The 22,186-nt window shown below is 33.8% G+C and overlaps 1 protein-coding gene across 4 annotated transcripts in view; it reads right to left on the minus strand.

Moving 5' to 3' along the window:
* LOC107938242 (guanine nucleotide exchange factor SPIKE 1) overlaps positions 1 to 18,991 on the minus strand; it is a 35,311-nt gene extending 16,320 nt beyond the window's left edge. Inside the window, exons 1-29 of one of the 4 annotated variants that reach the window (XM_041083186.1) lie at positions 18,638 to 18,991; positions 18,406 to 18,515; positions 18,005 to 18,167; positions 17,807 to 17,910; positions 17,564 to 17,676; positions 17,401 to 17,456; positions 17,192 to 17,289; positions 16,951 to 17,088; positions 15,688 to 15,999; positions 14,514 to 14,801; positions 13,538 to 13,705; positions 13,265 to 13,456; positions 13,027 to 13,070; positions 12,642 to 12,711; positions 12,024 to 12,185; positions 10,150 to 10,257; positions 9,960 to 9,997; positions 9,571 to 9,715; positions 8,348 to 8,474; positions 7,497 to 7,690; positions 5,284 to 5,414; positions 4,156 to 4,231; positions 3,929 to 4,039; positions 3,155 to 3,337; positions 2,283 to 2,426; positions 1,967 to 2,140; positions 1,484 to 1,831; positions 1,067 to 1,396; positions 266 to 451 (exon numbers count right to left, since the gene is read on the minus strand). In XM_041083186.1, coding sequence (XP_040939120.1) covers positions 266 to 451; positions 1,067 to 1,396; positions 1,484 to 1,831; positions 1,967 to 2,140; positions 2,283 to 2,426; positions 3,155 to 3,337; positions 3,929 to 4,039; positions 4,156 to 4,231; positions 5,284 to 5,414; positions 7,497 to 7,690; positions 8,348 to 8,474; positions 9,571 to 9,715; positions 9,960 to 9,997; positions 10,150 to 10,257; positions 12,024 to 12,185; positions 12,642 to 12,711; positions 13,027 to 13,070; positions 13,265 to 13,456; positions 13,538 to 13,705; positions 14,514 to 14,801; positions 15,688 to 15,999; positions 16,951 to 17,088; positions 17,192 to 17,289; positions 17,401 to 17,456; positions 17,564 to 17,676; positions 17,807 to 17,910; positions 18,005 to 18,167; positions 18,406 to 18,504 — 4,302 coding nt within the window. In that variant the 5' untranslated portion in view covers positions 18,505 to 18,515; positions 18,638 to 18,991. The remainder of the gene's footprint in view (positions 1 to 265; positions 452 to 1,066; positions 1,397 to 1,483; positions 1,832 to 1,966; positions 2,141 to 2,282; positions 2,427 to 3,154; positions 3,338 to 3,928; positions 4,040 to 4,155; positions 4,232 to 5,283; positions 5,415 to 7,496; positions 7,691 to 8,347; positions 8,475 to 9,570; positions 9,716 to 9,959; positions 9,998 to 10,149; positions 10,258 to 12,023; positions 12,186 to 12,641; positions 12,712 to 13,026; positions 13,071 to 13,264; positions 13,457 to 13,537; positions 13,706 to 14,513; positions 14,802 to 15,687; positions 16,000 to 16,950; positions 17,089 to 17,191; positions 17,290 to 17,400; positions 17,457 to 17,563; positions 17,677 to 17,806; positions 17,911 to 18,004; positions 18,168 to 18,405; positions 18,516 to 18,637) is intronic. The other 3 variants (XM_041083187.1, XM_041083188.1, XM_041083189.1) reach the window with 3 other exon arrangements.
* Between the last annotated feature and the right edge of the window lie 3,195 nt (positions 18,992 to 22,186).

A 22,186-nucleotide genomic window follows, 5' to 3' on the forward strand; every position in this document is an offset into this window, starting at 1 on the left:
TCCCTTTTTATCTGTTTAAATTTTGGAGCAAGGGCTTCATGTACTTTAGAAGGTAATCCTGCCATTTTTTAAAATTAATTGAAAATTACAATCTGTTCCTGCTTTTGTCTCATGTAATTTCACTTCTATGACATGTAAATTCCTTGATTTCCCAACATTTAATGATCCAAAGTGAGAAAATGGCCAAAGTTACTATATTAGAAGGCCATGTCTCACAGGAATCTTATAACAGCTGCACACAAACAAGTTAATAGGACTTTCTCACCTGCATTACAACACCGGCAACAGCCACAGCACACTGTGCAGCTTCAGCCCAAGACTGCATTTCTTGATGTGCATCACACAAATGCAGCAACCACATTATGTGAAGATCTGGGACAGGGGCAAATGCCATTGCAAGCTTGTAAAAGCTTTCTGCTGCTGCATATCTATCCATGGACATTACAGAGCCCTGCGAAAAGGATATTGTTTAGATGTTAATGCAACAAGATTATCTTCATCCAGATCACAAGCAGAAACAGAAGCCAAAACATTAAAGGGTTCCTACTATCAAACTAATTAACTAAAGCCATGAAAAAACAGTCTTCATTAATATAAAATTAAATTAGCTTAATCATTTTAAGGGGCTGTTTGCTTTAGGTCAGACAAAGCCAATCTATGCATGACTTCACACTAAAACAGCACCATCCTCAACTGCTGCCGTTCCCATCCCTCCAAAAGCAGCAGAAAGAATCCAAGCCCTTTTAACCAAAAGATGAAGGTAGGTACCTATTCGATTCAGATGGGGAGTGGTCCTGTCATGATAATTTAAGAATTCTACCTTTTTTTGTGTTAAGATGCAGCAGGTCTTAGACGGTTAAACTGTACATTTAGTGACAATTCTGAATCTAAAACAAAGGTTGCATGAAGATCATACAGGAAACTGAATGCAAATATAACATGTGAACCACAATAACTCTCCTCTACCTCACATAATGGTAATAATAACAATAACAACAAAAATTTTTCTTCAAAAATTATTCTCAGCAAAATCCCCAGAAGAACCTGACATATATTTTAGACTTACCAACAGTGCATGCTCCAGACTAGCATCAAGGGCCAGAAGAAGGCTGCCAGAGAGAGATTTTACGTCTGACCAGGACCATCTGTTCTCTTTAAAATTTTCTGGAGTTACCAATAGAGCATCCTCAGGAAGTCCACATTCCTTCAAAAGGCCAGAGCTCTTGACTTCATCTGCCATTTCCTCTAAAGATTTTCGAAGCCTTCGTGCTTCACCACTTTCCTCAAGTGTCCCATCAGACTTCATCTGAGTCACCTGCATGTCAGACATTAGCTCGGACAAGGTGATAGTCAGCATTACCCTCAACCTTGCAGTCTGCATGAAGTAGAATGAACTCTGCAAGAATGAAGAAATAATTGATGTCAGATTGAACAACAGAAGCATGCCAACAGACATCAGTCTTAGGAATGCCAAAGGGCCTACCCTCACGAGTATCTGAAGCCCAATAACAGCTCTTTTCCTAATATTATCATTTCGAAAGACTGCAAGTCGAAGAAGATGAAAGGCAACTTGTTTTAAGAAACGATCATTCTCCCTAGCCATTAGTGTTGCCCCATGAAGATCAAATACATTGTTGAAGACAGGCAGAAAAGCTTTCCAGAAAACCAGTGGCTGATTTCGGGAAAAGAAGCTCATAATTATAGATGATAAACAATCAAGTTTTCCATAATCAGTAGCAATGCTATGGGATGCTGCCATTGCAGAAAATTTCTCAGATATTTCTAAAACCTGAAGACTAACAGCAGCACTCAAGTTTTCTTCCCAAAGCTCCTGAAACAAGCAAGAAAACCATGACTACCTAGGCCAAATTCAGAACAAGATCAAATAGGTAATGAGAACATCTTCTTTCTTTTATTTCTTTTTTGTGTGTGTGGAGAAAAACATGACATTCTGACACAACTTTACCAGTTTTTGTCGCAAAATTGGATGCAAAGATTCTCTAAGTGCTTGGGCTGAAGCTCCAATCCTAGAAGATTGGGCCTGAGCCAGAGCTTCTCTCAAGGAATATGGCTGGCTAGGGGAGCTCAGCTGAGAATTCACCCTCTGCCACAAGTAACCATTTTCAGGAGTTCCCTGAGGCTGCAATAGGGCAATCAAACAATGTATAAAATAATTAGTACATGCGGTTCTCCATATCTACAAAATCAAGAACCTCCACAAGCAAACATACGAACTTCTCAGATTTATGAGCAACAGATGAAATGACAATAATATTACTCACTCGAACTTCTTGTCTTGATGCTTCAGATAAATAATTGTTGATTGCAGGAGAAAGCTTATCAGAATACTTTGGTGATGTAGGTGCATCACCCACAGGATTGCGAGAACTGCTTCCTATAAGCATTCCATCAGCAGGCTTTCGGTGCTGTAAGTACATGCAAAGTTAGTATAACTGGAAGGGTAAGAAGTAAAAGAGCCTCAGCTACAAACCAAATTCCATATGATATGTGAAACAAGTTCATACTATCAAAAGAATTGACCAGAATTGAAGAGAAAGGCTAGGGAAGCAAAACTTCCCTTCTCTATTGCATATTTTTTCAACACTTGGAACATTACATATTCCTTCTAAGCTTTTCATATTTAAGGAATAAAAAATTTGTTTTGTAGAAATTTTTTATGTACTTTCTTACTCATTTTAGTTTTTGTTACACATACAGACATACACACAATTGAAATATCCAATTATTCTTAAAAAAATTATTTATTCTTTTTGTTTAGGAAAAAATTGCCAATAATTTGTGTAGAGTTAAGCAGTGTCATATATATATAATATATATTATGCATAGGAACTTAAGCATACAAATATTTATTTATCCATTACACACACATGCAATAGAGGATAGTGGCAAAAATTCCCTACATATTTAAGCCCAATAATACCAGAGTTCAACGTCTAATGACACCAATGAAGGCTAAGATTTAAAGGAACTGGGTAATCCTTGATGGTGGTAAGGAACATAGTGACAAACTAAACACAAACAAATAAAACCTTAAATACCAACAAGAAGCTACCTAAACTATTAAAATAACTGAACCAACATACAATTTTGCACAATGAAAAGAGGAAATTGAATGTTTAGCTGTAATAGCAACCTCAAAATGAACCAGACATTCCTCCAAGAGTTTGAAAAATAATCTAGTTCGAGCAATGCTTTGCTGCCAAGCCTTAACAGCTGATGCATCATCCAGATTCCGCACGATTTGCAAGATAACAATCAAAACTTCACGCTTTTCGGCAGCATTTAAGTTGTAAAATACGGGCATTTCATCTAGAATCTGCATAGAGGATAAATTCACTTGCAAGAAATTTATGCATCGGTAAATTACAAGGCAACAGGGAACAAATGCAGTCTTATAACGCAAGTCATCTTTAACAAAATGCCATCCCAAATTTTAGACTCCAAAATCATATTCTGTCTTATTTCTAATAAAGAATATCAGAGCATAGATTTATGCCAGTCCTATCCTGTTTTGTGCTTAGACTAAAATTCTAACAACATTCATGCACCCAGTTTTTCCTCAGCAACTTATTTTTGGTCAGATCTGAAATTTCATAGAATAATATAGTACCCCATTCATACTAAATTACATTTTAGGAAAGATGCTACAAATTCAAGAAGCAATAAATAAATAGTACCATGTGGATTTTTCTTGGATGATACAAATATGACACCAAACAGCCATGTAATTTTGACACTTACACTAATCTGTCTCGACTTCAAGCTCATTTGGGCGTAGACAATTGTAATACCATTTACACAATATCATAAAGACGTGCAACATCAGCAATGTCATACCACTGCCTAATGCTTAATCAGCATAATCATCATCATCATCAAGCCATAAAATAATTTAAGTACAATTTACCTGGCCAATGAGGGGAAAATATAGTTGAGCAATATACAGCTTGTCTTCAGGTTTTTGGTACCGAGCATCAAACTCATGCTTACATAAAACAACCACCAAAATTCTAGCTGCCTAATCACACAAAAAGCAAATGTTATTTTCAAAGCGACAAAATATGCTATATATCTTAAGCACTTTATATATGACCATGATGTTTTGAAACAGTTAACCTTTTTATCCAAACTCACCTTAGCACGCTGAGATAAATCATCGTGATCCCAAGTGAAGAAAAGCTCTTGAATCAAGACAGATGAAAGATAGTTCCTAAATCACAATATACACCAAGTCAATTGAGTGATACTAGCATTTCAGCTACTAATTAATAGAGATTTTGTCGGACTAAGTCCATGCAAAAAAATAAAACTCAATTTTCAAGAAATCAGAGAGAGAGAGGGAGAGAGAGAGAGGAAAAACTACTGCCAGCAAATCCCTTTTTTATATTAAGATAAACTAATCAAATTACTAGAAATAAAGAAAAATAACTAATTGACCTCTATACAATGTCTGTGAAGCATCTTGATTTTGACTGTTTAAGCACAGGTGACATGGATGACAATCACATGAAAGCAGGCCAGGTTAACTGCCAAGATAATTTAAGATCATGGTCTAACTTTTGGTAATTTTAGGACCAATTTAAGCTGAAATGATTCCATTAAGTCATGTTTATGTTTCTAAAGTATAAAAGATTGTTGGCTTTACTTTCTTTTCATCAGTTTGCTCAATCTAACAATAGTTTCCAGGTTTCCAGCAGATTTAAGTCTTGAGTTATTTTACTTTGATCTATATTTTATAATGTAAGTGTTGTTTTAAGTCAAGCTTGGAACTTCATTATTTTGGATCTCAAGTACATGAAAATAGGAATGCTAGAAGTCTAGAAGCATTCATGTAATTTCTTGCCTTAAATAATGAGAAGTCAAGTAAATTTCATTTTACTTCTCACAAGCTAATACACCCCACCCACGACCTACCCCTCCATCAACGCTCTCCTATGCCAGAGGTTTGGGTGGTTTACAGAATATCATTACACTGAACTCTAGTAACTTGGAACACACCATGAAATTCCTTCATGCACATATGTATCATCCACTAAGAACTTGAAGCCTTTATGCCAGTTTTACAACAGGAAGGAAATTTTGTTACAATTGATGATAGTGCCAGAACAAGAAGAAAACATTGTTACCATAAAATACATCCCAGTTATATAAGTTCTACATCTATAAAGAGGGATGCTCTCCTCTCCATGAAGACATGACTTAAAGCAAAAACTATCTATTTACATCATGAAAGTAGTGAAACATAAAAACAGAAGAAAGTACCTGTCTGAGGGGTCTCTCCCAGGCATTTCCACAAAAAGATCATGATCACATATTATCTGCAGAAAAATTAGCTTGCAATCATGCAGAACTGATTGACATACCCCAGAAAACTTGTCCAGGTACAAGGACACCTGAAACAAATAAAACACATTTAGAAGGTGATTATCAAAGCAATAGCAATGACATGAGTGTCATATGATTATCTTGTCTTTCCTCTTTCCTCATACATAAAACAAAACAACTCCTCATAAGCAAAACGCAAATAACAGATGAAGTAAATATCAGTCAAGAGTAACAAAGCATAAGACATGCTTCCAACCAGTGGCATAACTCATAAAAGACAGTTTACAGCTGTAGACGAAATTGAATGACTGCTTGAGCATCACCTTATTAAATTGTAAAAGTTAATGAAAACAAGGGATACTCAACGAGCATAGAAACAACTGCAAGGTTTCTATTTTTTTCCACAATTGGAGAGTACAATCATCATGGCAAAAATATCACTGACTAATGGACTTTTTGAGTGCTGACTCATTACCAAATCCAAGTTCACCAACCTAAATTACTTTGTCAATTCTAAAACATAGCAGCGGGATTTAAGTCAGCAAAAGAATGTTTTTCACACTAGTGATACATGTCATATAGCTGTTGACACTTGAGACTCCTAAATTATGTAACACATCTACTTTAGCTCCTACAGCATTAATGGGTCATGAGTGATGTTGAGTGGGGTGCAGATAGAGGTTTAGATTACTTAATTCCATTGATGAGTGGCAAATCGATAACAAGAGTTTGCAGGCTTTGACATGCTTTTTATCATTAAGAAAGACAAGAATCTGTTGATAACAAAATGTGATTGTCAATTAGAAGGTATTGGTTTTTCTAATTTGGAATGTCTTATTCTTTGTATATTTTACATTTTTAATTTTTTGTAGACATTTCTCTAGATCAATAATTTTCTGGAACATATAATCCAAGACTAAAAGTTCCGATACTAGAGAGAAGAGGTTAATGATATCAGTGTGATAGTAATTAACTTTGTTTTGCTTTTCCAATTTGTTTGTAGATTGTTTGATATAATTCACCTTTTCTTAAAGAGGTAAAGACCTTAGGAACAGCTTCTGTCAACCTTTCATCATGAATATATAAATGATTTATGTGAACTAGGAAAACATATTTTCCTATTCCTATGCTTGACTCCTTTTGATCTTGCAGATAGCTTAAATTTTAGCTAACTGTGATTCTTTTTATTGTTCATCAAAGTAAGGACAGGCTTTATTCAAAAAATAATAATAGTAGTCCCAATAGGCATGGGATCTGTTGGTAGAGAGTTGGACTCTTAGTTCCAATAATCAAGGACAAAACCTTCGGGTGTGTTTGGACAAAGAATTTTAAAATTTTGGAGATCTTTTAAGATGCTAACATTATAAAATGCATCTTTCCAAATTTCTAGTGTTTGTAGTTATTTTGTTTAGGTAAATAAGCTTTTAGAAAAATTTAGGCTATTGGAATTTCATGAGTTAGAAAACTAATTGTAAAAGAAGAATAATGATATTAAATATAAAAAAATGTAATATGGATATCATTAGATTTGTAAAATATATAAATTTTTAATATATAAAATTTAAAGTATATGTTAGAATTAAATAAAAATGATATTTTGAAGTTCAAGATTTTTATTTTATAGTAAGACCACATCTAATAAATGAAATAAGATTATGAGATATTTTAAAAAACCACCTATTTAGGTGGAATTTGAATAGCGGATTTGAGCTCAAATCCCCTTTTGAAATTCCTTACAAATTTTGAAATTCTCCATTGGTTTTACCCACAAGTAAACTCATCTTTTGAATTTGAATACCCTGATAGAAATTATATTTCTCCTTCAAATTACCCATCCAAACACTCTTACAGACCTCTAACTATAAAAAAGACATAAAGTAGTCAAAGATTCCTACAAGTGTATGCTACTTCAGTTTTTTTTTTTTTAATAAAATTTTAAGTCATGAGAATACTTGGGTTGTTTCTGAATGAAGTGATAGGAAAAAGGGAAATGAAACAGTTAAATTTCAAATCAAAGAGGTCTCCTAACATGCAATGGTTTAAGGACATGCTAGTCTATGAAACTAATAAGTATGGAAAGCATCTTGTACAAGTTAGTACCATCTAAACCTGATCACAAAAATAGACTATTGAATCAAATAAAAACATACCAATTCAAAAACCTGGCGAGGCTCAATAATGGATAAAAGATCATAACAAAAGAATGCCAGACTGCTGTTCAATCGTTTCGCCAAGCTTAGCCCTTTCTTACAACGCTCATGAACTTCAGTTAGAAGGCAATCATACAGCTGGATTATACATCTGAACACACCCTCTTTCAACTGCATCGGGGGAACATCTTCATCTACATTAAAAGAAAGCAAAAGCTGATTTACCAAACTGATGATAGCATAAAACCTTTTTCAATTTCCTCCAACTGAACTCGTTGAAGAATTAACAGAATACTTTCTCAGCATCTGAGAGTATGCATGTATGTATGTAGTCTTGAATATAAGGAGGGATTAAGTTATGTCAATGTAATATTACATATACTTTAATCCATTAAATTTCATGCTCTATTCATGTAATCATGCTGACCAAAATTGAGTAAATTAAAAATACATAGTTGCTTTTGACATAAGGGTTTCAAGCATTTCATATGCTCTAAAGATGTGACAGCATGAATATAATGTTAAATCCAACATTGACTTACAATTTACATGCATGAAAAGTTGATTGAATGTAAAGTAATAGTATGAATATTATGCTAAACCATAAGTGTACACAATAGATAAGATACAGATATCATATTGATTTAAATTTTACATGCATGACAGGTATGAATATAATGTTAAATCCAACACTGACTGGTTAAACCATCAATTTTGGAAATGACAGAAAGATGTAGCAGTAGACAATTACTATAACATATAGAGAGATTCATTTACACAAGCACACATATACCTACATATACGTGTACATCTGTGTGTGCATTTAAATACTTCATGCAATGTAAACCAACCTAATGGAAGGCTATGATAGAACAGACGTGTTTGCTCCAATGCCATTGACTTAACAATTAGCTCAAGAAAAAACCAAGCCATTGCCAGCACATCGTCATACACTGGTCCAACACGATAACCCTTAGCCTGCAGAACAACATCAAATTAATTAAAAAAAAAAACAGTTTCCAAGTCAAGGCTATCTGAATTAAAAATAGCAATGTCTCAGGATTACAAGTAACTTGAGAAACAAGAACTCAAGTTCTATTACTATAAAATGTTTTCAAGTTCTTGAAAATTTCAAGTTTCAAGAATTTATAGAATTTTTCAATGAATTTCTCAAGGACAAACAGGAGCAAGTTTAAGTCTTTTGTGTCACTTCTTTTAAAAAATTCTACCCGATGTCGCAAGCCTATAATATCATCTCTCTTTTACAGAAGTATTCAAACAAAATCTTGTTAGGTACTTTATCTTTAACATTTAAATTAGTGATTTGATATAGAACTATGGAGAAACACAACCAAAATGTTTTCAAGTCATCATATGACAGTATTCACCCGGGGCTAGAATAAGCTACTGCAAAGTGGGGCGCTGGGAGTGCTAAGTGAGATGGACTTTCATGTGCCTACTTGCAAGGTACTTCACTTGGATCCCACATAGAAAGTGTGGGATTTCTTGGTATACAGAACTAGGCTCTCCAACCTCAACAACTAGCTTTTGGGAAGGTCCATATCATAATTATTCAGCATTTAAAATTTTAATATTAAAGGTTGAGCTTTTTAATTTCAATTTATTAAACTCCCACCAGAGGTTTCATAACTAGGCTTGCAATGATCTATTACACTGTTCTCTTTCCTTTTTCTTGTGTGTGTGGGAAGGGAAGTTTTGAAATCAATTATTACTATTCTAAGTTTCAATATAATTCTAAAAGGAGATCATGAGTTTTCTCTTCAGTTCAAGCAAGCTACATGGACTTGGGAATGGGTGTTCAACATGCAAATGCTGAGTTTTGAACAAGTTTCTGAGTAGATATCTTCAGACTCCAATAGTCAATTATAAGAAATTTGAAACGAGCTCCTGAGTAAATCAAAGTACAGTGAATAGCATTGGTGGCATAGGAATTCAGAAATTACACAATGACACATTCTGCTTAAGAATCTGAACAAATATAGACAGCATACGCATTATTGAATTTTACCAAGAAAAAAGGATATAAAAGAAGGTTTGTAGTTTAGCAGATTACCTTACTACGAGCCAAGCTACCCCACACAGTAGACAAGCCCGGATAAACTGGGGGTTGACGACCACCAAAGTCATCGAAAGCATAATCTACATAGTTAACTAGAGAGCGATTTCGTTCAGAATCATCAACTGACTCTTGCTGCACCCTGCAAATAAATAAACAAAAGATTACACATGATAAAATAAAAGAAAAAAATGATGCCCAAACTTCAATAAAAAGCCTGGAACAGAGAATCTTTCTTAGCACGGCAATGATTAAAGTTCATTTAGTGAAAATAAACCTTCAAGAATATATCAGAGACTTGGCACTTAAACAGTAAGACAATCGTAATCTTGGATTTTAAAAATTGTTATGTTTAATAAATTAATAAATCAGATAAAAGACTATACCTTGTCAGGATATTAACCATGGCTCTGAATGCAGCAACCTGAAAACAAATTAAGAAGAGATTGCAACACATACAGTAAGCAAACCAGTATAACAAGATGAAGCTAAATAATCATAGGCTAGAGAAAAGGCTTAGAGGGAGATGGGGCACAAATGTTTAGGTCGGGACAGATAAAAGATGGGAGTTGAAACCTGAAGGGTTTCTCCACCATTCCCTATAAGATGGAGAAGCATATTTAGAATCGGGTGAAGAAACTGAAGCAAAGCAGTGGAATCGACATTCTTTAAGCTGTTGATTGCCTGCAACCCATTAATAGTTTCATGTCATAGGTACATAACTATGTAATGCAATTTAGAGAATATATGCCAGTCAAGATATTTGCCATTGTTGCATAAGATGTATGGCATGTTCATCTTTAACTTTCCAGCCAACTAAAACTTCAATGGGGTTGTTCCACTTTATGATTGCAACTGTTTCCATTACAACCAATATCAAATTGCAAAATTCAAAATTCAAAAGCCTTTTTGCAAGTGTGCCAAAAAAAAAAAAAAAGAACATTTCTATAGATGCAATGTTGGAAAAATATAGAATAAAGCTCTCTATTTGTTGTTGTATAACTTGGAAACTAACATAGACTATCGATCATGGTAGTTTGTACAAGGCACATACTGATAGTAGCAATTTTCATCAAGACATTTTTTTTAGTTAGTTTTTTTTTCTTTTATTTTTGACCTAGGAAGGGAGGATTCACCCCTAGCTCTCTAAGCACTAGCTCTTAAGTCTTACTGGTTACCAATAGAGAAAATTGCATACTATTGAAACTTTAGAAATAATATTACTAAACCATTCATTAACTTTACATTTTACCTAATCTTAGAAATTAGAATTTCTAAAAGCAATATTTCCAGTAAACTAGATAAATATTAATTTTACAAAATGTTAACAAACTACAATTTACTTTTCAATAGATATAACTATATAAATTGGCAAAAAAATTCATAAATAGATCCAAATTCAATATACTTAATTTTTAGCATTTAAAATAAGAATTTCATACCATTTTTGTAACAGAGTTATTTCCTTGTATTCCTTTCCCCTTGAGCAGTATTTTACGTTAGTTTCCCTAATTTTATACCTATAACTTCCTTATTGATATCTTTTAAATTAATTTAATTCTTTTAACACATCTTATTTTTCTTTTTTATTTTTTACTTTACATCATCCCAATCCCTAAAACATATTTTCATTATAATTTCTTTCCATTTTATCCTTATCCCCCACAAAAGCATCATTTTATGCATTACTTTTCAGTATTTTTTTTCCTTCTCCTCCATCCAACACAACCTTTTCTTTTCCCTTCTGCATATTCTGCAGCCCTGCCTCCCTTCTATCTCAGTTTTACCATTAACCAAATCTCTTTCCTTTCTCTTTGTTTTTTTACCTTCCCAAGTTCACCTTTAATTATGGTTTTATCTCTCAAACCAATTTTGTCCTCTTTGGTTCCAGAAGTTTCACTGTCAATGCCTTCCTAGTTTCATCCCTCAAGCCAACTCCAACACCTAGATTTAGAGTAGGCAAAGCTTAAACTAAACTAATTCAATTGAACCAGAGAACCCAATTTGACTACAAAAAGTCAACAACCCAAACCAATATTGAGCCAATACTAAATCATTATAATAGAAAAATAATGACTTCAAAAGCAAAGTGTGACAAAAGTTGGCAAAATGTGACTTTGAATATCTTACCGAAAGTTGACGAAATTAGACTCAACCAAATAACCCACTCGAACAGTTGAACCTAACCGAATTGACATTAGAAGTCAACAACTAGAATCAAAATGACATGAATTCAGATAAACCAGACTGGAACAGAGCTGAATCCCCACTTACCACCTCTACCCAGAGTCAATATTTCAATCTCTTTTTATTGTTCATTCTGTTTTGCTTTTCATACCAATCTATTCTTATCTACTGGAAGATTATGGAATTTTGTGTATATAAAATCAATGGATTCAAAAAAGATAACCAAACATTGAGGTGAACCAATAAGCAGAAAACAGAAGTACCTCCAAAAGTTCAGAACCCCAAGGTGGGCTTGTTCGAAGAGTGTGTCTATCATACTCAAGAAAAAAATCTCTGATGCGCTCATTAATCGGGTATAGAGATGAACAAAGTCTTAACCGCAATTTGAATACATTTTTTCCATCTTCCAAATAATCCAACCTCTCCTGCAAACAAAAGGAAAAGTAAATATGAATTTTAATTGTCAGGTTTTAATAATAAGCATCCAATCAGAAGACACACTCAAAACTGTATCTGAAGAAATTATCACAGTTAAGCACAAAAGCTTCCCACCAACTATAGCATCCAATACCAATAATACTAGAATAAAACAAGCCAACAAATTTGCCACCTAACACAAGCAGGAAATTTCCAATTTACATTAAACAAATATACACGAATGAAATAAAAGCAAACTTATTTAAGCAACCGAATTATGCAGCGTCACACATACAATCAATAAAATGTAGCTATTTGATTTACAATGAAAGGACAGAAGAAATCCAAAACTAAAGTACAACAAAGACTTTGATGATAAACACAATGAGAATATCTCATCAAACTGCACTGTAGAAAAGGATATGAGTGGTTATATATTGAATACTTAATCTTGCAAAACATACCTTGCCAGAATCCAGGAGATAATGTGGAACCAATTCCCTTATTATCGGTAAAGAAATTTCAGATCGCAATCTGAATTAAAAAAAAAAATCAAATTATGGATTTATTGAACCTGTTGAGCAATGATGAATCTTATGAGAATAAAATAAACATTCCAAAAGAAAAACCTTTCCTCCCTAGATAAAATAAAAATTAGTCACTTAATCATTTGTTTTTCAATGCATAAATGAAGCAACCATGATTTATCCAAAATAAATGAGCTAATTAAACTACTAGCCCCATTTCACAGCTAATTACCATTATCTGAATAGATGAAGAAGTGACTTCTTATTTCTGATTTCAAGAGAATAAAAAAAAGGAAGAAGTTCAAACTGAGCATATACATACTGGGCATGTGTCGATAATGGAAGTGCTGCATATCCTATAACTACCTGCCAAGTGAACAAATTGAATGACCATTCCTACAAACTTAATATCAAAAATAGAAAGGAAAGGAACTGAAAGTTCAATAATAGCTCCTGTTAATTTAGAGTTTTTTTTTTTAAGAAAAAAAGATTATACAGTAAAATGAAAAAGAAGTCCAAGCTACCATTATTTCCCAAACATAAATTCATGTAAAACTCACTGGTTTTGGAGCTTCAAGTTTAGTTTGAAGATCAACATGGAAAAAAGTAAATAACAGGTGATGTGATGGTGTCCAGACAGCAGGAAGTGAAACTTTAATCTCATCGTGATAGCAGGCAACCCTAGCACCAACAGCAACTTGTGTGTGAGCATATTTCTGGTGTGATGAACCACGATCCCTTGGATGGATTGCCTGGTTGTATTAATTGGACCAAAGAAACAAGTAAGAAAAAAACTAGAAAACTGAATTCTAAAGATCAATCAACACATTTACCTCTAAGGGCTGCCTCCGAGCATCAGCATCATCCTTTCTTAGCTCAACTTGTATGAATAGATTCCTTTTCCGACTCAAATTCACAGTTAACGGATACACATATAGACAATGAAAAAGCTGCAAGAATGGCTCATTTCTCATTGTTGTGCGGAAGTCAAAAGCTTGAAACTGTCAGATGAATTAACATAGTAGTTTATATTAAATGAGTTTTACACATATAGTAATAACAAATATAAAATATAAAATATAAAATAGGCCATATCATGCCAGTCCTAATGCTAAGATTCTCAGATGCACAGATAAGTAGCAGCCATATTGCAATCATCACACTACAAGGAGCACGTAGTTTGCAAGACAGCCTTAGTTTAGATTCAGTCCAATTTTTAACCCAAACACGAAGCATAGACAATTTTAAAAAAAGGACTAGAACTAAATTGCACACACTTGACAAGGATCACCTACTAATTTGTCTTACTTTAGTTGCAACAACTTGGCAACATCATAATCAATGGACCCAAAAGGTGCTCCAGCTAAGATTAGAGAACTTAGAAAATGCATAACAATCCCAATGGAGTAAAAAATCAGCATCTGGATAAGCACAACAAGTGACTGTAAGCATGCTAATATTTATTCAAAATAACCTAACAGCAGACATTGCACTTAATAGTTTGTGAAATAAAAAGTAAACCAAACAAAGACTAGATATAAAAAACAAATTATCTATCAAAGCAAAAACTTAATCTCAAATATTAATGACAAAGGATTCCACTTTTACAATCAATAGAGCTTTTCAGAAAATATTGAATATGCAAATGGACAATTAAAGTGAAAATCAAAAAGAAAAAGAAAAAGAAAGCAAAGGATGGCATATAGAGCAACCATATACTAACTATAAGATGTAAAAGATGCAATTGCTACTTGGTATGCCATAGGTAAACCCAATGACTAAAAGCAAAGAAACAGATTAACTGCTTACATCATCTGCACATAAATCTAGATTTCCATGACTGTTAGATCCATTTCCAGAAACCTCTTTCCCATCAATTGCGATCCACTTGGAGTTGCTAGTCTGAGGACCATCCAGACCATTTCCAGGACTCCTTGAAAACATTAAATCAGCAACTGGTTCCCCAGGATCCAGGGAATCATTTGTCGCACTGCCACCTTCTGATATATTATCCAGCTCAGCGAGAGCAGTCTGGTGTTTCTCAATTTCCAATTTCAGAACACCTTTTACAGGTTTATGTACTTTTCGTTTAGGATCCTATCATATCAGAAGAAATGGCAAAAAGAAACAGAATTAGAACATTATGTGCACAGCAGATACATAATAAACTAAAGAGAAGACCAAATGGCAGATACAGAATAATATTATATCTGGATAAAAACTTTGTCAGAATACAAGGATTAATCAATTAATGAACAGGTTATTGATGATAAGAATATGATTGTAGAAACATTCAGTATACAATTAATAGCTCATACTCCAAAAAGGCCCTAAAATTGAAGCTTGCACAACTGCCTCAGGAAAATTAGAGAAACAGCCCACTTGATTGACCAGCAGTATACAGTTGTTGTATGCTTTATAGCCTAAAAACATCTAAAAGCCACATGTAAATCACCCTTATATTGAAGGGTCAGCTTAACAAAAACTTGAGAATGCTCACAGCAAAACAAGCATAAGGGCTTCAATTTATTAGGCCATCTAACTGTCTAGAAAGCAATCCAATTGTTCTTGAAATAGTTAATGTGGAGTAAAAGTAGTAATAAGGCGTGTTAGGCAGCCTGCATGGACAGGCCAGGAGGCAACGTGACCTATCATAATATCTCCAAAATCTTCAGTTAAGCTCCATTTGTTTTACAAAAAATGCCTTGTTGAAGGAAAATATATAATTTAGAAAATATTCTTCCCAAAAGAAAAATATGCTGATAACATAATAAAAAAACATTTTCTTGTATTGCACCTTAGGAGAACTTTCACCATTAACCAGTAAAGACCTCAACACTTTTCTTAACCTTCACAAAGATAAATAAAAAAAAACACCAATTTAAGGTTTTCATTTTAAATGAACTGACAAATATTTTCATTAAAAGTCTAGCCACGTTCCAAACAAACAACAAAGAAAGGCCACAAAGCAACTAAACAATACCTGAAGTGACTCTTCAGTGTAGCTTTCCTTCACTTTTTTTAGATTAGATATTTCAACAATAACAGAACTACCACTTGAGCAACCCAGTTTCCCATCTGATGTGACCTTAGCAATGGGCTCAAATACACCCTCATGAGAACTTGAACCAGACATGCTGGGAGCAAGAGGACTGCTGGGAGAAGCAGATCCACCAGAAGCTGCAGCGATGCTATTGTCAAATAATGGAACAATGGCCCAGGCGAAAGACTCTCTGTAAGGCATTAGACGAGACCACACCTGCAGCTTCTGCCTCTCTCTCTCAGTCAAGTGCACCTGTTTGCATAGAGGATAAGAGAAAACAAATGATATAAGAGTTTAATTTAAGCAATCTTGAATCATCCTCTTGGTATAAACAATGCACCCTTCTCCTATAATTTAAATCCTTGGCCGGCACATATGAGTATGTTCTTTCCAGGCAATCAAGCTAATAATAACCTTTGAATTGCCAGTGTTTTTTCCTCTTTTGAAACAAGAAAAATCAACAAGCTGCCTTTTACTGTAACATAGCATGCAGCCAAATGACTAATTTACATGCCCATTCAGAATAAAAGCTAGATTTATTTCCTCAGATGAAGCATATTTTAGAAGCATGTTTCAAAACTGAGTAGATTCATTCTCTTTAGAACAAGCAGGTATTTGGCCTAGCATTTTAAAAGAGCCTCTCTAATAGAAGAACCTGAAGTAAGGAGATTTGAACTAGTGAACTTAGACAGTAAGCTCCTGACAACCTTAACAATTACAAACTGAACCATAACTTGCAGTAAACTTTAAATAGCAGATAGATGCTAAAAGTTAAATTTCAATGAAGCTTCCATTTTCCCCTTTCCAGGATTATTACATAACAGATTCCTACATCCTAATGATTCTAACTCAAGTTTGCCAAATACTATTTCCACTTTCCTCTATAGAACTTCTAGAACAGCTGTACTCATACAGCACTTCTCTTAAACCTTCAACTGGGCCAAACAGACTACAACACTGCTTTAAATAAAAGTTGATCACTCTAGCTCCCAAATTGAGATCAAGCATCAAAAAACCCATATAAACTCATATAATACATGTAAAAACATTGATTTCTCCAGGTAAAAGGGATATAGTCCAACATGAAGAAGTGATTAGGAGGATCACAAGCATTCTGAATAACAGATAAAAGTAAAGAAATAAAATATTGAATTCAGAGGGAAAAACAAAAGGAAAGAAAGTGATAAATGTCTATGTAAATACCGGTTCTTTACGTGAATAAACCGAAGGGGTTACACCGCCTTCTTCTGTTGCAGGCTTCTCTAACTGGATTAGCAAACAGATTGATGCTGATGGAGCATCTAAATAGAATATCCCACGAGGTTCTAAAGACACTTTAGCCTGTCAAAAGAACAACAGAAAGAAAAACTTATCGATCATCATTTATAGAGAACTATATCATTAGTAGATAAAATTAAAGGGCATAAATGACATTCTTGCTTACATCCTGCATTTCACTTGGAAGAACAGAAAAATAAAAATCTTCAGATAATTTTTCTCTTCTCTCCCGGTTATATATGCACATGGTTCCATAGAATGGCTCTGTGAGGAAAAGAGAGTTATCTAAGTCAGAAACCAGGAAACAGTAAGAAGACTGAAAGTAAAATAAAAACATGATAAAGAGTCCTTCAAATATGGTGATGGAAAGCTAACCAACAATTCCAGCTTGAAAGGAAAGCGATAGAACTTTGACAGAGATCTTCAACCCACTACAGTCAACCACCCCAAGAGAGAATGGATCATTCAATGAGATATTAATCTTAAGAAACCAGTAACTCCAAAGCAAAAGAATTTACTGGAGCAATAAGATTCAAACCTGCCATAGTGTGTGGTAGGGGTTTCTGGGATCCTTTGGCCAAATATCATTGACCTTTCATTTCCCCAGTCAAAAGCAGGTTCATAAGCTGGGAGAGGAGACTGACCAAAATGCTACAAACATATCAACAAAACGAAAGGAAATTACCACTAATAGAAAAAAAAATAAGAAATGCTGTAGTCTGCAGAAGCTAAGAAAGTAGGAAAATATAAAACAGCAAGAAAATTATTCAATAATAGCAACCTTTGTAACATTAGAGTTGGGAAATTGCCTTCCTGAGGAACTTGGCAAGTCATCATCGGTAGCATCTTCAGCCTTAATTTGTCTAGCACTGGCAAGCTGCATTTCTGCATAAATATGGCATATACCAGAGGAAATAAGATTTACAGTAGTAGATTAATATTCTTTTCAAGAAAAAGTACCCCGTAACTAGAATCTCACCAGTCTCAATATCAGTATCTGGACCTTCAAATATCTGATTCTGGAATGAATCGGGACTGATACTTTCGTAGTGGCCATATTTGTTATCATCTTTAATCCAATCGCTTTTGTAGCACTGAATGAGTTCGGTTAGATGTGGCCACTGCTCCAAATTGTCATCAAGCTGAGTGCAAGAGAACAATAAAAGAAAATCATTTTAAATGTCTATTTCCACTACCTAATCTAACACATTACAGAATGCAAACAGGCAATATAAGGGTTTACACTTACAGCTACTGCTTAATAAATAGGAAACATTATTTTCTATCTTCATAGTTCTGAATAATTTGTACAGGTAAGTGCAAAATAAATAAATATATACATAAATGCAAAATGCAAGAGAGGAAGAGAGAATAAGAGACCAATGGATCCAGCTTGAGATGAGCGAGCGAATGTCGAGGAATTCTCCGAAAGCGATACCCACCGCCCCCGTTGCCATTGGTAGCAACGTTGCCATCCATTACGCCAGATTCTGCATTTTGACAAGAGAAATTAATCTTTAAAAGTAGGAAATAGCTAAAATGCAATGTGAATTCTGCAGATCTGGAACAAAAACACAGCGCTCCGGCAAATGAGAGGAAAAAGAAAGAAAACCTAAAAGACAAGGGATCGATTAGCTACAGCAAAACAAGAGATCTGACAGAGAAGGCTGAACCCACAGCGACGCAAGTTGGGGCGTAAAAGAGCAGGAGAGAGGAGCACGGACACACTACATAAAACAGGAGTCAATATCAGTCTAAAATCCGGAAATAGGAACTGTCGTTTTGATTTATCTCATTCATTCCCCACTCCCGACCCTATTCTCATCTCGTCTCCTCTCGTCTCCTCTCGTCATCGTCTCGTCTCCCCTTGTCACGCTGCTTTCTTTTCTTTCTTTCCTTTTTTTTTTTTTTTGGTCACGCTGCTATTTTAATGTAGATATGGTCATCAACAAATGTGCTTAAACATTTGTGAAGCATTAAAGATGTAAAAATGTTCATTTAAAAACAAAACTGTAAAACAGAATCGTGCTAAAGCGCTTGATTCCAAAGAAAAGATTCGATTGAATCAAATTTAAGTAGTTTAAGCTTAACTAAATATCAGTACCTAATTTTAATAGTTTAGAAGCCTATTCAATAATAATCCATAAGCCTAATCCATTTTTATTTTTAATATTTTTTGTTAATTTATTATCTATATAGGTTAAAACCTTAAAATGTATACATACCCATGATTCTTGCCACGAGCCTTCACACATGCAACTCCTCTTCCTTCCTCACTTCCATAAACCCACCTAAGCTCAAGGCACTCCTTTCTTCATTGTTTAGAAAGTAATTCATTCTTTTTCTACCTCATTCCATCTCTCCTAGCTTTCCCTGTACCTTTAATATGTATCTGCATAACTTATTTAGTTGTATTTTGGTGTATGATGATTTATTACTATGGCAATGGTTTACATGGCACTTTACTTTTATCCATTTTGTTGGTGTTCATTTATATCAAGGTGGAGATCTTTGTGGCTTAAGATCTTGTAAAGAACGAAAAATGTTAAAGAGGACTCAAAGTTTGGTCTTTGGAGCATGTTTTGATACTTAAGTCATTAATTGAATGATAGAATGAGAAAATAGATGAGATGTTAAAATTATTTAAAATGCATATCATCAGTTAGCAATTATAAAAATTATTTATATTTATTTAAGCAACCTACATCACATGTCACTCAATGATTAGGACAACCTCGTCATAACAATCAAGGTCCAAAGTGAAATTTGAAGTATTGCTAAACACTTGCATGACCTTTGAGTTGCAAGGTAGTATGGCCTTTAAGAAGTTGACCGCACCAAAATGCCCTTTTCCGCTTTAACTTAAGCTATTAAGCTTTGCGAATTAAGTTATAAGTTTAGGTTGCATGTCTAACATAATATTTCGTTTCATTTTCATATATTATGTAATATATCTTACATAAAATTGAAGTATATAATCTTGTAGTTCAATTTTTTTATCCAAAATGCAGACGGGGTAAAATAAAAAAAATAGGGGGTCAAAATTAAATTGTAATTTTTACGATAGTAAAAATCAATTTCACCATTTGAATATCCTATTTTTTTATAATTTTTAAATGATTAAATCAAAATTTTATTATTTTTAAGGGGGCCAAAGTGTAATTTTATCTTTACTAATTTAAATTTTTAAATGACTTAAAGAAAAAATTTCATTTTAGAAGGTCTAGAACCTTGCCAGCCCCTAGATAGACCCTATTTATAAATTAAACAAAAGTTCAATACCCAATTATGTGACTGACATCAACCAATAACAAACCAACTAATTCAAAAAGAGTTTCATTACAAACATTAATAGATGTCATTAAAATTTAAAATATCAACATGTAAAGGAGCCATAAATAAAATGGTTCTTATGTAAGTCATAGCATTGACACATTTATTCCCTTCCCTATAAACATGATTCAAAAGTTTGTACTCAAACTGGAATAGGAACATCTTACAATTTTCAACGAGAGTACATAAAATAGGATTAGAGTAAAAACAAATTGAAATTAAACTAATCACATCAGCAACATCCACTTTTAGAAGCCAAATGTGACATCTACTTCAATCACAAGTTAAATTCAAATTCAAAACAAGTTGTAACCTCAAAGTGCCCAAGCCCCAAAGTTCTGCTACCATAGTTGTAATCGTGGAATATGGTGGAACCCAATTTGGCAAGGTGGTTTCAAATAACAATTCCAGCTTATATCCTTCTTGAGTTTTCTAAAGAAGACTCATTGGAATTAAGTTTGTTTTTAACCAATGTTAGTATCAATGTTAAACCAACCTGATTAGGCCTTTTCCCACTGAATAGTAATAAAGATGCCAATGGTTACGTTTATGTTGTAAGCGACGGTAAAAAATTATGTAGCCTTACTAAGGGCACAATTATAGAGATCATAGAGCAACACATATTTTCAAAAAAAAAAAAGGCATTCCTTGCTAACCAAAATTCCCACAAAACAGGGAATTTTTTTATTTATGACACCACCTTTTTTACTTCAAATTGTTATACAGTTTTTTCATTTAATATTCCTTTGAGGTATTAGTTGTTGTTCTAACCCACCAACTATGGACTAAAAGGCAACCATGCAAGACATATTCCAATGTTTCCCAATGATTTGAACAAAAGGAGCAAGGTTCATGTACTGTCTCCATTGTAATGCCTTGAAATTTTCTAATTACAAAAAGTTCGTTTGTTTCAAAAACTTAAAATCGAGCTTTTCTTCAAAGTAAAACAAAGAGGTTTCTGGGGATGAGTGTCGGGTAGAAGTTGTGAGTTGTTAAATGGTTACATGTTATTAACAAGTTACATTAATTAGATAGAATGGTTTAATTAGAATTTTAGTCTATTGAGTAGATTGTAAATGTTAGAATTAAATGACCCGAATCCTTATTTAAATAAAATACAGTGGTAAAATAAAATAAAAATAAAATCCATATAGAATTACACGTCTTTTATTTTATTTTAGAATAAGGTTTTTAAACCTTATTAAACTCCATCTATTTTATATTGATTGGAATAAGGCGTTTTAGTTTTACTAGAATATGGCTTTACAAGCCTATAAATAGACATAGTCTATTCCTCTTGTAATCATTCGAATTCGACATAGTGAATTTTCTTCTTCTCTGCCCGTGGTTTTTTCTCGAAAGGGTTTCCACGTAAAAAATTTGTGTATTCTTTATTTTATTTTATTTTTAACAAATTGGTATCAGAGCTTCTAGGTAGTTTATCTCGATCACGGTAATGGTGTCTTTGAAGTATGAAATTTCACTGTTGGATTGCAACACCAAATTTGCATTGTGGCAGATTAAGATGCAAGTAGTTCTTGCGCAAATGGATTTGGAGGATGCGCTACTAAGGATAGATAGGATGCCTTCGACATTAACAGTTAAAGAGAAGAAGCGTAAGAATCGAAAGGCGTTAACACAATTACATCTGTATTTGTCCAATGAATTTTTACAGAATGTGATGAAAGAGAAAACCGTCGCCGCATTATGAAAGAGGCTAGAACAAATATGTATGTCGAAAACTCTAACAAGCAAGTTGCATATGAAGCAGCGTCTTTATACTCATCGTTTGGAGCAATATGCGTCTGTACACGAACACTTAACAGTG

Source organism: Gossypium hirsutum, chromosome A12, assembly GCF_007990345.1.
Source record: "Gossypium hirsutum isolate 1008001.06 chromosome A12, Gossypium_hirsutum_v2.1, whole genome shotgun sequence".
In the NCBI taxonomy this organism is placed as follows: Eukaryota; Viridiplantae; Streptophyta; class Magnoliopsida; order Malvales; family Malvaceae; genus Gossypium; species Gossypium hirsutum.